General features: G+C 39.6%; 1 protein-coding gene across 1 annotated transcript in view; it reads right to left on the reverse strand.

Annotated features, from left to right (window-relative positions):
• Window positions 1-3,598: 3,598 nt before the first annotated feature.
• The window catches only part of LOC308085809 (H-2 class II histocompatibility antigen, E-S beta chain-like), a gene marked incomplete at its 5' end in the record, with an annotated part of 56,766 nt that continues 42,378 nt past the window's right edge, over window positions 3,599-17,986 (reverse strand). The window contains 5 exons of the mRNA XM_080429119.1: window positions 3,599-4,387; window positions 5,335-5,391; window positions 7,775-7,888; window positions 9,011-9,078; window positions 9,664-9,880. Coding sequence (XP_080285245.1) covers window positions 5,354-5,391; window positions 7,775-7,888; window positions 9,011-9,078; window positions 9,664-9,880 — 437 coding nt within the window. The 3' untranslated portion in view covers window positions 3,599-4,387; window positions 5,335-5,353. The remainder of the gene's footprint in view (window positions 4,388-5,334; window positions 5,392-7,774; window positions 7,889-9,010; window positions 9,079-9,663; window positions 9,881-17,986) is intronic.

Raw genomic sequence — 17,986 nt, forward strand, 5'->3', positions numbered from 1 at the left:
ATCTCTGTCTATGTACATGACTATGTATACAAGTTGGAAATGTAAATAATCAACAAAAACAAAATACATTATCATAGTGAATTTATCAAAATACATTCAAAAGTGCAAGCCTATGTAGAAATAGGGTGGGTGGTGGCTGATTTAGGCAATCACACCTGGCCTGAGTCCAAACTAATAGGCTCTATGCACAGCAGACATATTTGAAAGAAATTGAGCCTCTTCCTTACTTGCTTCACAGGCATTACCAATGATGCTAATGAAGGCTCTGGTCCATTTAGTGTAGCACAGTGGTTCTAAAACGTTTTAATTTCAAGGACCCCCAAAACTTTGAGAGAGTACAAATGGAACCAAATGTACCCTTATTTGTACACTCTCAGTGTTACACACCTGTAACGGGCCATTCGGAACCCTCTCAATAAACCATGAGGGTCCCAGGACCACACTCTGAGACCCACTGGTGTAACAGAGTGTTTCCAGTGAGCCAACATGCACAATATCAGCACCCTGACTCTGTTTGACCAGAATGGAACAGAGCCTTCAATAGTATCTTTGGAAGGGGCCCAAAGTTTTTCCAATATGGCTGCTGGGTGCCTGATTTGAGTGTGGTGCAACAGCACACATGTTTTGGGGTGTTAGATACACTGTCTTATCTGGTGGTACGCTACGAAGCATTTCCATTTTGGATTAAAACACAGGAAAACCATGCATTTCTGGCACCTTCATCTGGACACACCCTTTGGACAGAGTATGCGTTGTCCCTGCTTGTCACAACGAAGTGGTCAATGTCCACAGTTGTCATAGTGCACATCTGGTTGTGATGGTCTTGTTTAGCGTTTCTTCTGAAAAGGCACCTGTGGTGGAGAGGAAGATGATGGCTAACCAACTATGAATGCTGGTTTGTTGACTTGCTTCAAACTGTGGACAATTGCCAGCCAGAACCTTTTGAGAGACATTGGTTTCCCGTTCAGTAGAACACAATCCCACTTGTAGACCAGCGAGGAATTTGAGATGCACAGGTTTAGGATGTATCCAAACAGGGGAAAGTGCCATCGCCTCGACTTGGCTGGGCCTGGGGTCTTGTACCAGAATGTCAGAAAGATCAATGTCTCCCATAATGTTCCCCAGTCTCTTCTGCTTGTGAGAGTTGATCAGCATCATCTGTTTGGTCATCTTCTTCATCACTCAGATCATCAAATTGGTCCATTTATTATTTCAGCACTGCCTTTACCACTAAATGACAATTCAACCATTTGGTTGAGCATGTTTTTTTAGATGGGAATAAAATCATACTAATACATTTTTTTCAACATAAATATAATGAAATAACATTATATGTATTATATTAACAACACTGAATTAGCAGAAGCCCTATTTATCCATAGCAAATAGTACATTTTAATTACTTTAGTTTAGCTTCACTACTTTTACCATAAAGTGACAAACAACCCGTTTGGTAGAGCATGTTTTCAATAAATCATTAGACCATTATTAGATTTTTTAAAATTGTATCAAGTTACATAATCAGGTTCAGTAACACCTCTGAGATGATAATATGACAAAAAAAATAATCTTACCTCTGAAATTTCAACCAAAAAAGCCCACCTTTCAGGAGTGGCTTAATTGATTTTCACTTCCTAAAAAGTGGCTACCTGAGAATCCATGTGACTGGGAAACAGTGACTTAAAATGTGCTCTACCAATTGGTTGCGCAGACTGGCATTTTTTACTTCTTCCTTTGTAATTTCACCTGGTATTGATATTGTTTCCTCACTAGACAAAGGTTGAATATCTTCTAAAAAAATCTGATATTTTACCAAAATTGGGCTCAACTTTCCTATACATTTCAGAACACTTTTCTCTCTTTTTCATCAGAGACCCACAAGGCCCTCTTTATCTTCAACAGATTCTAGGAAGCGTTTTTCTCTTCTTTTTTTTTTACAGAGACAGAGCTTTAGAAACAAGGACTCCTGAATCAGATATGGTACTAAAACCAGCTTCCTTCTTTATATTGAACAAAAACTCATTATTGTAATTATTCAATTCCTTTTTTAAATCATATAATTATTTTCAATCTCACTCAATATATTTTTAAATTTTAGTTCGATGACATGTTTTGTCAGCTGGCCATATCTGTGATTGCGTTCAATGTTAATGTCTTCAATCATATATTTAATTATTTCCCACTGCTCTATATCAGACTTAATTAAACATTTCAAATCATACATTTTCTTAATTTCCTCTTCCATTTTCTAAGCAATTCATTTTCTAAGCATTCAATTTCCCTTAACCTCTTTTTTCCTTCTCCCCCCTACTGTTTAACTACTGATTTAAGTAACAAAGTACATTTACTCAAGTACTGTACTTAAGTACAATTATGAGGTATTTTTTACTGTACATTTACTTCTACTCCACTACATCTCAGAGGGAAATATTGTAAATTTTACTTATTTTGAGTTACTTTGTAGATTTTATTATTATTACAAAATCATTATTTATGTGATTTTCATTGTGTTGCTGACCCCACCCTGGTTTTTGGGTGATTGGGTGATTGGGAGATTTTCACCTGACATTAGTGATAGTGAGTAAAAACAATCTGGTGGACTCTCCCACAGTTGTTAGTCATGTAGGGAGACTGCCTTAACTGGACATGGGAATGGCAACCCACCTGCAGTGAAATTTAAGAGAACATGAGGCACAATTATGTTTTCTCATTCCTTTATTGATATTGTGACATTCTATTCAAACCAAGCAAATTAAAGCCTACATCTGAACTTCAAACCATTCATGATCAGGGGCGCAGATCCCAGGGGGGAAGGAGGGGACATGTCTTGTCTGACATGTTCCTCCAATAAAGTATTTAGAAATAGATGATATAATTTAAAATATATATTTACAAGAAAGTGATTCCACTTTTGAAATCATTCTCACATACAGTAAACACAATACTTTTTGAAGGTTTTGTTTTTGCCACCCGTGTGTCCTGATCATCAACAACTGCCAAATAAATGAATCCACAAGCTTAATCATCATCATCATCATTTGTCCACAGAGTTGTTAATAATTAAAACCTCATGGGACGATGGGACAGGATAGACTGAATGTATGGATCCAACAATGGATCATGTATTAAATTGAAGTTTATACATATAGGACACATTTAGGACACTTCACCATGTGTCCTTCAATTAGTGCTGAGTAATGAATTATTATTTATTAACTGACAGGCAGCCCTGCCCAGTTTTCTAAGCATTTTAGAAATTGATCATTTACAGTAGATATTATTGATAATAAACGGAACGTACTGATTACTGGATGTATTGATCATTAGTCAAATCAGGATCCAAAAATAAGAACTGAACTCTGTGTTGGTGATATTATTGATGAGAATGTTCCTTGTTTGTGCCCCCCCCCCCCCAGTTGTAATAAGATATGCTCCCCTGCTCATTATACGAATGATTACATATAAATCATTATATTAAGTAATGATTTATATGCACATGCAATTATAAATGATTGCATGTCATCAGCGTTTCCCATTAATGTCATAGACTGTGGCAGTCTACCATTCTCACCTCAGACCACCCTAGAAGGTTTAGGTCCACCCATCACCTCAGACCACCCTAGAAGGTCTAGGTCCACCCATCACCTCAGACCACCCTAGAGGGTTCAGGTCCACCCATCACCTCAGACCACCCTAGAGGATCAGGTCCACCCATCACAGGGAAACAGTGATGTCATAATGATCCTAACACATTAATTATCACACATTATAAATGAATACATAATAAATGACTTATGGTCAATTATAAAATAATAAAACCTTTTTCACAAACATTGTTGACTGACTTCCATTCAGATGGATATTAATATTAATGTTATGAAGAACTCTGATTGTGTGTGTGATCATTTATTTAATGTTTCAATATAGTGTAGAACTGAAATATTATGTTTGTGTTTTCTGACAACAGAAACTATACAAAGTAATTTGATGAACCGCCCACACTAATTGGGACTTCCTCTTCCTTTGGTGTGTCGCCCAGGTGGCGCCTAAACCCTGACCTTTAACCTCACAAACACTATGTCTATAAACCTAACCTAAACCCTCAACCCTGACCTTTAACCTCACAGAAATTACGTCCATAAACCTAACCTTAACCCTAACCTCAAAACCACGTCGACATGGGCGCACACTAATTATCGTTAGCCTTGGCTAGCCAATTAGCATTTTTAAAGGACACATTTGTGAAAAAGGTTGATGATGTCATCATTGTGCTGCTGTTATTATGCTGCTGTGAGTATTTAAAGCTGAATGGACACACAATTTTCCTCCTCTCTCTACCAGAGGGCAGCGATGACTCTCTGCTTCTCTGAAGACACACACAGGTTTTCTGTGAAAAGACAATAAACCAATAAGAATCAGAATGTATTAACTGTGTGAACATGTTAACACTTTAGAATAACCTTCCCTTATAATTGTTAATTCATTGTAAAATTAATCATTCCCAAATAATCAGTTAATGTGTTACAACATAACTTGTTAAATGTTTGTTAACATTCAGTTAATGATTTAAAACGATGCTATGAATAGTTAATAGATCATGAACAAGTTATTAGTAAACTTCTTAAAAACTTAACCTCCCAGCACCCTCCCTGCAACTACAGTAACCATCAAGTAGAAACAACTCAGTCCATTCAAACAACATTTGACCAATACTTTGTCAATAGTGTATCTTAGTAGGAAGGGCAGCTCAGTTGGTAGAACACTCTCCTTTGGACCACAAGGTTCTGTCTTTGATCCTGCTAGTGATGGAATGATCAATGTTTTCAATGAACTGAATCATTGGTACAGTTCACTGAAATGTTGTGTTCAATGTACTGAATCATTGGTACAGTTCACTGACAAATGATCGGTTCAGAGTTTGGCTGCATTGTGTCGTTTCTTCACTGAACTGAATCACAGACACTTGTGACACCTGACTTGATCACCGTCTTCTCAGGCTATGGGATCTAAACTCCTGCACCTGTTTATATTTGATTGATGAATGGTCCAAACTACACAGTTTACCAAGAGGACCCCCCATCTGACCACATTGTCATCAGTGCTGTCTGATACAACAAATCATTTGATTATTAAATTTGATTATTAGATTAATTATTATAAGAAATTATGCAATAGACACATGATAATGTGAATTCACGCGACCGGGATGGTTTACCAGGCTAGTTGTTTCACTTCTTACACAAGCATGTTGTTTTGTTTATGTTTTCTAGTTTTATACACTTTTATTTATTAAAAAGAAAAAAAATGTTCAGTAAAAAGAAAGAGGAAGTGAACCTGGGTGAGTGGGAGGAGTCTAAAGATCGTCGTTGGTTGTCGGCACCAGAATACGACCTGATAGAAGAAGAGAGACAGTTAAAACAGACACACAAATAAATCCTATGTACTGTATTGTGTGTATTTCTCTATAAAATGCATAAATGTACACACAATAACACAATAACAGGGGGCGGCAGTGGCTCAGGGGTAGAGTGGCCGGGTAGGGTGAACTGATTCCCAGTTCGATCCCGGGCTGGGGGGCTCCCCCAGAGTTAGTGTTGAAGTGTCCTTGAGCAAGACGCTGAACCCCTAATTGCTCCCGATGAGCAGGTTGGTGCCTTGCATGGTTTCCTCCGCCATCGGTGTGTGAATGGGTGAAAAGCGCTACACAAATGCACCATTAATTTACCATTTAACAGAACAACACAAGTCATGTGGGGAACAGTCATCAGGGTCATTGCATGTTGCATCAGAACTAATGTGAACATTTGACTCTTATTTATGACTAAATGTAACACTGATGTATTAAAGCTAAATGTGACAACATAGAACACACTTTGACTAGGTTGTTTAAACTGGTCTAAACCAGAGATGGGGACTCGAATTAGGGACTCGGACTCGAGTCGCACTCGAGTCGACTCTGACTCGCCCCTCAAAGACTTGAGACTTGACTCGAGCCTCAAAGACTTGAGACTTGACTCGACTCGAGCCTCAAAGACTCGTGGACAATCTTTATTTTATGTTTTTTTTTTGGACAAATAAATGAATGAAATGCCCAAAAAACTTCCACTCCCCTGTCCCCCCCCCGCAAAGAAACCTCCGCTCCAGTGCGCGCTGCGCGGAGCCGGCTTCAGTCAAGCTGTTTCGTGCTGCTCATTAACCTAAACATGGAGAGGCGAGCGCAACAGCTGCTATGTGTGTGGCCGCCGCGGCCTTTCATCATAAAGTTTAAATATAAAAACTTCGAAATTAAACAAATATGTTTAGCTCAGAATCAGCTATATAACCTCAGTTATCTTGGCATATGCTTACATTTTTTATAAGATGGTCGGATCATCTGTGACAGCACGTTTAGGAAACATCGGATTTTCATTTCGTTAAACCCAGCTGGGTGAATATTCAACACTTCACCACGGTAAATGCTACGCTCATGTAATGTTCACTGCATAAAAGCTGTGGTTCTCAAACCTTTTCAGGCCGTGACCCCCCAAAAGAATCATATTTGAACTGGGGATCCACATTTAGTTTGACTCGGTTCCACAGATAAATATTGTGAAAATAGCAGATCTACAAGCTTGCGAGGCATTGTGAGCTCCGTTGTGGTCCCGACCCACAGGTTGAGAACCACTGACTACAAGCAAGTGACATGTCTATGACAGCTGAGGAGACACAGAGATATCACGCCACTGCTGAGAAGATAAGACGCCACTGCTCTGCTCGCCTAACCTGTGCGCAACAGGGCATATCTCCGCCAAGCCAGGGTGACCTACCCAGGCCCATGAAATTCATATGCAGGCATAGTAGCCAATTAGAATGAAATCTGCAAAAACTGACTCATATACTGATACAGAACCATATTGGCTATATATTATCGCTGTCGGGTGGAAATCTTGTATGTTCCTTTTTTATTATTATTTAAAAACAATTTAAAATCGTGAAAATAGCCAATCTACAAGCTGTAATTATTAATAATTAAGAAATACTATATTTTAAAGAGTGAAAAATCAACTAAAGTCATTATTAGTGCAAGTTCAATCACATTTCATTTGAATGAAAATAAATTGTGGGGAAAATACATAAAATCTCTAATCTGTGAATCTAATGTGATTTATTATGACCTGTCTATACTTTTACATCTATGCCTTCGTGTTTGTGTGTGTGTGTGTGTGTGTGTGTGTGTGTGTGTGTGTGTGTGTGTGTGTGTGTAATAACTGTATTTCAGCCTTAGGCTACATCATATAAATACATAATTAAATAAATTAAGAATAGAATCCCCCCCCCCATTTTTTTTTTATTTTTTTTTAAGACTTTAAAAAGACTCGAGACTTGACTCGGACTCGACCCTCAAAGACTTGACTCGGACTCGACTCGACTCAACCCTCAAAGACTTGAGACTTGACTCGACTCGACCCTCAAAGACTTGAGATTTGACTCGGACTCGACTCGACTCAACCCTCAAAGACTTGAGACTTGACTCGACTCGTGCCTCAAAGACTTGAGACTTGACTCGGACTCGAGCTCAGAGACTCGTGGACATCTCTGGTCTAAACCGGTTAAGGTTCTAAACCAATATAAACCAGTTTAGGTTGTGGCTTTACATGTTTGTTTGTGTGTTTGCATTTCTGTGAGGGTTCCACATGTCATGGATCCTCTGTTGATCTGACCTCATTTCTTCCACTGGTAGTATAATAATTAATGAAACATGTTATTAAACATGTTAATTAAACATGCTAATCACCTTGTTTCTTCCACTGGAAGTAGATGAATCCAGACAGGAAGAAGACCAGACCCAGAACCAGACCTGATGCTCCCATGGCCACCTTGTTCTTCACTGACTCTGGCATGGAGTCATCTGACAATACAAACATTATATCATATCATATCATATTATTACAGTAGATTAAAACACCTTGTTCTTCACAGACTCTGACATGGAGTCATCTGACAATAAGCTACAACAACCAAACACAATAAACAATAAACAGACGACACAGTCATTGTGAGTCTGTTCAGTAATAATGAGTCCAACCCTATTGGTCCAGTCCTTGAGGAGTTTGTCACCTGATGTGACATGTCCTTCTTAGAGCTAAATACATCCAAAACAAAGGATATGATGATAGATTTTAGAAGACATGAATCAACCTTTTACTGTGATGATTATAAACCAGGCTGTGGAATGTGCAGAAAGTATCTTGGGACAGAGTCATAGACTCAGAACTGTGAGGCAGTTTGTAAAAAAGAACATCAGCGCTTGTTCTGTCTTAGAAAACTGTCTTGTTTTCACATTGATAAAACCATGATGACTCTTTGATCTGCTTTTATCAAATCAATCTGGTATTTGATCTTCTAGATCTGCTACTTTTGAAAAATCTTGAACATTTGTGCAAATCTTTGATTATAATTCATTTATATATATATATATTTTTTAAACAACATTTTTTACTCAAATCTTTGCTTCTGGGGGGTCCCTGGAACAACATATTTTGATGGGGATCAGCGACCAATACTTTTGGCGGTCCTTGACAAGAAAAAGTTTGAGCACCACTGATATAGCAACAATAGTTTCTTTCAGAAGAATGAAGATAATATTGAATAGAAAAGGTTGGCTTCAAAAAATATATATATTCAAAGATTTGCACAAATGTTTTCAAAAATAGCAGATATACAAGCTCATAGTGCGGCACAGAGTGCCGCACACTATTGTATATCTGCTATTTTAGAATAGCCAAAGAAATCTAAAAATGACACAGATGCGTTCCCGGTCTTAATGGATTAAGTAAGTAACAGGGGTCATCACCATGCTGGCTTGTGGTGGACATTTTTGTCAAAATTCTATCTTTGCCATAGACGTAAAAATGTGTGGAAAATGATATTACCAGAAACACACAAACCTTTAAAATGTGTGCACTCTCTGAGTTATGGGGGTGCTTGAAAATAAAAAGTTAGAGAGATACAGTAGATTACAGTAACTGACCCCAGTCCATCTTGATAGGCACGGTCAGGCTGGGATGTTCCACCATGCATGTGATCTTCTCTCCTGATCTGCAACACACACACACACACACACACACACACACACACACAGTAGTAGTAGCCGATCTACACACTGAAACGCACCGCGATTCGACACATTGATCCGTTGATCTTTGTTAATATTTTGTTTGACTATTTTTGTGTAGGAGTGTGAATGCCCCGCTGGGCTCTCCTCCGCTCTAGTGTTTATTGTGTATTCAACTATTCCCTCCCCATTGCAGGAAAAATAGGAAGGCAAGAGGCAGAAGAAACTTAGTAACGAGATACGCAGGTTATAGCGTATTCCTGTGTGTGTATTCATGTATAGCACGCTCGCACGCATGTCTCTGTGTGCGTTTGTCATGCGTGCACGACGACGAGCTTGCTGCGTGGTTGTGTCTGGAGTGGACTGGTGATAAACATGGTCGGGACTCGGGAGGAATTGTGTGTGTGTGTGTGTGTGTGTGTGTGTGTGTGTGTGTGTCTTAATATAAGCCTACCAATTAATGGTCCATTTTCAGCTAGTGAGTAACACTTGTTTTATTTTTAAAGAATATATGTATAGGTGTCTATTAGGTGTGTATTTCTATGTATAGGTGTCTATTAGGTGTGTACCTGGGTGTGTACTCCAGGTAGGAATGGTACTGGTAGTACCAGTCTCCATCAGACAGCTCATCGGTAGAGGAGAGACCAGAGGTCAAAGGTTCTTGACCTATCCACCAGGTCACCAGGATCACTTTAGGATAGAAGTCGTAGCTGCTGCACCTCAGCATGTGAGTGTGTTCACCACGACGAGGGGGAGTCTCTGACTTCAGTCTCACTTTGGGCTCCACTGGGCCCCCCTCTGCGCGTGGACACCACTTGTTCGCCCATCAGTCTTACGGATTACCCACACGGATGTTTTTCCCTTTGTTTACGTTTTAGGGTCCTATCTTGCAGTTCAAGCATAATTCCACAGGGTGGCAGGGTGGCAGGGTGGCAGGCTATGAGCCAAAACTATTAGAAATGAACTGTGTACACCTCCCACACAAATTCGTGCCAAGCCCCCCCCCCCCCTCCGATGGGCCCTCTCGAGGATAGGCTAGCCTCAATCAATCAATCAATCAAGGCCAACTATTAGAAATGTGCTCTGTGTACATGGCGTGTACACCTCCCAAACTATGCTATGGTAAATGGCATTTACAATCATGTGACCTTCCGGGCCGCTGTTTCTGGGAGGAGTCTCGCCAAATTCGTTACACAGTCATAACTCCAGTTCCCGGCATCGAAAACCTACAAAACTCCCGAGGTACACTTAGACGGCCAACAGGGACAGGCTCAAATGTATTAAGTCCCGCCCCCTCTGTGTTCCTATTGGCTGGGCTTTAAACAGCCATAACTACAATTCCCAGCATCGAAAACCTATGAAACCTCTTAGGTACAATTAGACGGCCAACAGGGACAGGCTGAAATGTATTAAGCCCCGCCCCCTCTGTGTTCCTATTGGCTGGGCTTCGAACAGCCATAATTCCAGTTCCAAGCATCGAAAACCTGCGAAACTCCCTAGGTACACTTAGACGGCCAACAGGGATTAGCTGAAATGTATTAAGCCCCGCCCCCTCTGTGTTCCTATTGGCTGGGCTTTAAACAGCCATAACTCCAATTCCCAGCATCGAAAACCTATGAAACTTCCTAGATGCACTTAGACGGCCAACAGGGAAAGGCTCAAATCGTTTAAGCTATGTAGCCTAACTTTTCAGTTGATTGCCATACAGGCTTGTGTTGTACACAGAACGTCGAGGGCATGACCTCGAGGGTGTGACCACCTCTATTAGGCTATAGAAGGCAGTACTTTACTTTGGCCTACAAATGTTCATGCAAAACTATTGCTCGTGCACACACAAGCTATTGCCCGTGTACACAGTGGTTAGTCCCCCAAAAGGTTCATGCTAAACTATTGCTCGTGCACACAAAAGCTATGGCCCGTGTACACAGTGGTTGGTCTGAGTATCTACAGGGCTGACAAGGGACTAGTACAGCCTAATAGAGAGTATTAGAGTCTGGTACAGCCTAGTACAACCTAGTCTAGCCTAGTCCAGCCTGTTCCATGCTAGTATAGCCTATACCACCCTCCCCTAGTCTCTTCTCCCAACAGGCTGGACTATACTAGTCTTGGGTGTACTAGGCTGTACTGTACTGTACTGTACTAGACTCTACTGGTCTCTAATAGGCTGTTTTAATCTCTAGTAGGCTGTGCTAGGCTGTACTGGGCTCTATTAGGCTATAGAAGACAGTACTTTACTTTGGCCTACGAAGGTTCATGCAAAACTATTGCTCGTGCACACACAAGCTATGGCCCGTGTACACAGTGGTTAGTCCCTATGGTCTGAGTATCTACAGGGCTGACAAGGGACTAGTACAGCCTAATAGAGAGTATTAGAGTCTGGTACAGCCTAGTACAACCTAGTCTAACCTAGTCCAGCCTGTTCCATGCTAGTATAGCCTATACCACCCTCCCCTAGTCTGTTCTCCCAAAAGGCTGGACTAGTCTTGGATGTACTAGGCTGTACTGTACTAGACTCTACTGGTCTCTAATAGGCTGTTTTAATCTCTAGTAGGCTGTGCTAGGCTGTACTAGGGTATATTTGGCTGTAGAAGGCAGATCTGTACTATGGTCTACAAAGGTTCATGCAAAACTATTGCTCGTGCACACAAAAGCTATGGCCCGTGTACACAGTGGTTAGTCCCTATGGTCTGAGTATCTATAGGGCTGACAAGGGACTAGTAAAGCCTAATAGAGAGTATTAGAGTCTGGTACAACCTAGTAAAACCTAGTCTAGCCTAGTCCAGCCTTTTCCATGCTAGTATAGCCTATACCACCCTCCCCTAGTCTGTTCTCCCAAAAGGCTGGACTAGTCTTGGATGTACTAGGCTGTACTGTACTAGACTCTACTGGTCTCTAATAGGCTGTTTTAATCTCTAGTAGGCTGGCTGTACTAGGCTATATTAGGCTGTACAAGGCAGATCTGTACTATGGTCTACAAAGGTTCATGCAAAACTATTGCTCGTGCACACACAAGCTATGGCCCGTGTACACAGTGGTTAGTCCCTATGGTCTGAGTATCTACAGGGCTGACAAGGGACTAGTACAGCCTAATAGAGAGTATTAGAGTCTGGTACAGCCTAGTACAACCTAGTCTAGCCTAGTCCAGCCTGTTCCATGCTAGTATAGCCTATACCACCCTCCCCTAGTCTGTTCTCCCAAAAGGCTGGACTAGTCTTGGATGTACTAGGCTGTACTGTACTAGACTCTACTGGTCTCTAATAGGCTGTTTTAATCTCTAGTAGGCTGTGCTAGGCTGTACTAGGCTATATTAGGCTGAACAAGGCAGATCTGGACTATGGTCTACAAAGGTTCATGCAAAACTATTGCTCGTGCACACACAAGCTATGGCCCGTGTACACAGTGGTTATTCCCTATGGTCTGAGTATCTACAGGGCTGACAAGGGACTAGTACAGCCTAATAGAGATTATTAGAGTGTGGTACAGCCTAGTACAACCTAGTCTAGCCTAGTCCAGCCTGTTCCATGCTAGTATAGCCTATACCACCCTCCCCTAGTCTGTTCTCCCAAAAGGCTGGACTAGTCTTGGATGTACTAGGCTGTACTGTACTAGACTCTTGTCCAACTGTTCACACTAATCAGATGTATCTTTCATGTGTGTGCGTGCATGCTCATTTAGACTAAGTAAAACCCTTTCCACACTGACCATTGTGTGCGTCCGCCTTCTTGTCTTGGTCAGCAATGCTAATATACATGTAATAGGTTCATAACAGCTCAGCAGACTTAATAAGCAACTGCTTAAAAGAACAACAATGGGTCATCATGTTGCATGTTTCTACTTCTAATGATGTGCTTGTCACACTGTTCACAATCATTTTGCATTGATGTGTGCATGAATGACATTTTAGACTGCTTAACCGAGTACATTTATTTCCACATTGACCAAAATTAGGATTTCAATCATGTGTGAATTCTCTGGTGTTTATTTAAAGAAGATTGTTTCGTTAAGTTGCTCAGACACCTTTCGCAGCTGTAGGGTTTCTCTCCAGTGTGAATTATTTGGTGTGTTTTAAGGCTGGTCATTCGAGAGAAGTGTTCTCCACACTGTACACACCCATAGGGTTTCTCGCCAACAAATCATTTATAAGACTCTATAAACCATTTGCAGATGTTATTGTTGCCCTGATCTGATGTGAAGACTATATATTATTATTTAATGTTTAATACATTATTTATAAGATATTCAAAAATAATATATAAACCCTTACCACTCACGAGTGATTTAATCACTAATATTTAGTATACTAACTGAGGGCACTGCCACGCACCAACTTACTGTGATTTTATCATTATTACATTGAAAATTCTTCATACAAGAAAAAAAAGAAACAAATCATCAAGAATGAATCAAGAAGGGTTTATTTGTCACTCAGTTGGTACAGTAAGTCAAATATTGATGGGACATGTTCAGCAAAGACAATAATAGCAAAACAAGACAATATAACAACTAGGTGTAATTAAGTTAAAAATACCATAATATAAGGAAACAATACCCAAGTTAAAAACAGGTATGCTAAACCTATTTAAGACAGGTATGGTATCTATAGCAGCAATTAGGAATATACAAGCAGTCAGAAAGCATACATATATAAAGCAATTTGTACAAACTGGCTTCAACACCAGACACCACCTTACCTAGTGAATAAGAACGTACTACAAAATAATAAAGAATCAATAAGGTGAGGTTTATTTGTCACTCGGGTACAAGAAGTAAACATTTGGTGGGACAAGTTCCACAAAGACTGTGCTAACGCAATTTGCAATTTGACAAACAGTTATAGTTTGTTTATTTTTTCAACACAGATTTTTCCCAGAAAAGTCATTTAAAATTCTACATGCAATTCATTGAGGATTACAACCAAGATTTAATTCATCTTCATACTATTGTCACCCTATCTAAGATGAACATCCGTATGACTTCATAACAGTTTACCAGTCTAAATAAACAATAATAAAAAATGAAGCTCTTGTCAAACTGTTCACACTAATCAGATGTATCTTTCATGTGTGTGCGTGCATGCACAATTAGGATTTCAATCATGTGTGAATTCTCTGGTGTTTATTTAAAGCAGATTGTGTCGTAAAGTTGCTCAGACACCTTTCGCAGCTGTAGGGTTTCTCTCCAGTGTGAATTCTCTGGTGTGTTTTAAGGTGGGCCATTCGAGAGAAGTGTTGTCCACACTGTACACACCCATAGGGTTTCTCGCCAGTGTGAATTCTCTGGTGTGTTTTAAGGTTACACATCAGAGAGAAGTGTTGTCCACACTGACCACATCCATAGGGTTTCTCTCCAGTGTGAATTATCTGGTGACTTTTAAGGCTGGCAATTTGAGAGAAGTGCTGTCCACACTGGTCACATCCATTGGGTTTCTCGCCAGTGTGAATTCTCTGGTGTATTTTAAGGGTGGACCTATCAGAAAAGTGTTGTCCACACAGATCACATCCATAGGGTTTTTCTCCAGTGTGAATTCTCCGGTGTTTTCTAAGGGTGGATACATCAGAGAAGTGTTGACCACACTGGTCACATCCATAGGGTTTCTCTCCAGTGTGAATTCGTTTGTGACTTTTAAGGCTGAAAATTCGAGAGAAGTGCTGTCCACACTGGTCACATCCATAGGGTTTCTCTCCAGTGTGAATTCTCTGGTGTATTTTTAGTTTAGACATTTTAGGGAAGTTTTTTCCACACTGATCACAGCAGTGGAGTTTTTGCTTAGCCAAGCTTCTTTGTTCATTCACCTCTGGTATGACAGGGAAGCCAGACTGATGATGCAACACTAGATTGGAAACAAAGATAAAGGAAAGATCGTTGAGAATTAGATAGACAGTACTTTGTGGACTTAGACACTATATGGTGCAATAAATCTGCAACAATTGTGTCAAGTATCTAACTAACAATGTCCTTCATAACCCTAACATGGCTAAAATAGCCATGTTACAAGCTCACAACAACTCATGATGCAACACACTGCTTTTGGAAAATGATAATATTAAGTGGTTCATTCAAACTGAAGTAATACTAAAGGCACTTGCATTCTACATTTAACATTTGGCTGAACTGTGAGGCTAAACTGAAATGATTTAAATATAATCTACAGCAAAACTACTAGTCAAATTACAATGAAACAACATATACTATTGAGTATAAAATGAATAGTGCGATGTGTAAATGGTAAATGGTGCATTTATATAGCGCTTCTATCCGAAGCGCTTTACATTGATGGTGCCATTAACCCATTCACACACACATTCATACACCGATGGCGGAGGAAACCATGCAAGGCACCAACCTGCTCATCGGGAGCAATTAGGGGTTCAGCGTCTTGCTCAAGGACACTTCGACACTAACTCTAGGGGAGCGCCCCAGCCCGGGATCGAACTGGGAACCTTGCGGTTTTCCAGTTCACTCTACCCGGCCACTTTACCCTTGAGCCACTGCCGCCCCATGATGTGTATGTTTAAACTTGAAAAGGAAAGAAACAAACAACAACAACAGAACTATGACAGAACAGGGGCAAATGAAAAGGAGGGAGAGCAGGTAACATACCGGGGTCTTTGTGTTCCTCCTGTTCAGCAGAATTGTCCTTGGTGGAGTTGAGAGAGTTCATCTTCACCTGAAGTCTGCAGTCCACAATCAGATCTGATCAGCAATCAATGATATCCTGGAGGAGTTGTGGAGAACTGTCAACTACAAACTCTTCTTATGCTAAGGCCTGAGTCCACTGCTTTGAATGATTGGTCAAAGAGAACAATAGAGCCATCTCTCCACCAATCACAATCTAACATACTTTGCTCCACCCCCACCCCCCAGACATGCTCCATGCAACCTTCTACAAAGAAAGTGGTAACAAAAGCATCTATCTATTACATACATTGCTCTGTTAGTTTCAATATATGAACCTACCTCTAACCAATGCATATATGTATGACAATATTCTATGGTACATAGAACCAATAACATGAATAAATGTACAGTGTCAACAGGATTCATAAATGAGTATCTGAGTAATACATGCGCAGTCTAACAATAATGGATATGTGAGTGAATTCATTACAAGTCAGTACATCCTATTAGTCCATGTGAACGTGAGTCATGTCAAAGCAGGAGCAAGTGTAAATTCAAAAGAATAGACAGTCAGAGTCAAAGCATATCATATAGAAAACATGATTATTGACAGTACAGGTAGTACAGTCAAAGGTTAAGCTGAAAGGATATGTTATGTTACTGACTGAAATAGTCATGAACACAAAGTAGTCCTTCACATCTGGACTTGTACACGTATAACATCCCCTGTACATTTTTTGAATTAAGTAAGTAAGCAATGTAAGTTCAAACTTTAAATGGATTTCACTTTAGTACATAGAAGACAGTGGTCTGGTTCTCTACAGGGCTGTTGTTGTTTTGTACAGAACGGTCATCTGTTCTCATAGACCTTGTCATACTTTGCATTTCAATACATCCTAGGTGTCGATGGGCCGGTTCACCATTTGCATCCTGGGTGATCAAAAGTGGTGTCTCATAATACAGGTGTAAATGCCCTCAAAGAGGAGGACTATCATCTATTCTCTAATAGGGGGAAAGAAAGGGAGTCTAATCTACTTAATCTGTTTGTTTTGTAACCATGTTATTACTAAAAGGTAAATAAATAGACTAACTTCTGAAATCAATGGACTCCACTCCATCAATAGCACAAGTGAAGATGTACAATTTATTTGGCACAAGGGAATTTCACTTTATATACTTTGAAGGCTCAAAAAGTAATGGGAGACCACTGCACAACCTATCTCTGACTTTGAAAAGTGAAATATAAACCGCTATCATTGCTATTCTGCATGTCCTGCTGTTACACAGCGGGACATTTACATGTTGAATAAAGTTTAATGAAAAGCCAATGTTTAATGAATGCTATACCGAACATAACTAAAAAATAAAAATGAATCCATAAATTATTCCATGAACATAGAAATATATCTGTGCTTTATTGCTGGTCATGTTTAGTTGTTTTAATAAATACAAAGTTGTTTGTGAAAAATATATTTTCAACAATATATCTGATGTCTTAATCTCATTGTTGTCCTGCTGTCATTTACATGTGAAATAAACAACGCTATTAGTGTCCTGATGTGTTTGAATTGAGACACTTGCAAGGCCATTGAAGTTGTAGAAACTGGCACTGCCACACACCAACTTACTGTGATTTTATCATTATTACATTGAACATTCTTCATACGAGAGAAAAGAAGAAAAAAAATCATCAAGAATGAATCAAGAAGGGGTTATTTGTCACTCACTTGGTACAATAAGTCAAATATTTATGGGACATGTTCAGCAAAGACAGTAATAACAAAACAATGCAATATAACAACTAGGTGTAATGAAATTCAAAATACCATCATATAAGGAAACAATAGCCAAGTTAAAAACAGGTATGCTAAACCTATTTAAGACAGGTATGGTATCTATAGCAGCAATTAGGAATATACAAGAAGTCAGAAAGCATACATATATAAAGCAATTTGTACTAACTGGCTTCAACACCAGACACCACCTTACCTATTGAATAAGAAAGTACTACAACATAATAAAGATCAATAAGGTGAGGTTTATTTGTCACTCGGGTACAAGAAGTAAACATTTGGTGGGACAAGTTCCACAAAGACTGTGCTAACGCAATTTGCAATTGACAAACAGTTATAGTTTGTTTGTTTTTTCAACACAGATTTCCCCCCAGAAAATTGTCATTTAAAATTGTACATGCAATTCATTGAGTATTACAACCAAGATTTAATTCATCTTCATACTATTGTCACCCTATCTAAGATGAACATCTGTATGACT

The sequence above is a fragment of the Gymnoscopelus braueri genome (genome assembly GCF_963280865.1).
Source record: "Gymnoscopelus braueri genome assembly, chromosome: 5".
NCBI classification, from domain to species: Eukaryota; Metazoa; Chordata; class Actinopteri; order Myctophiformes; family Myctophidae; genus Gymnoscopelus; species Gymnoscopelus braueri.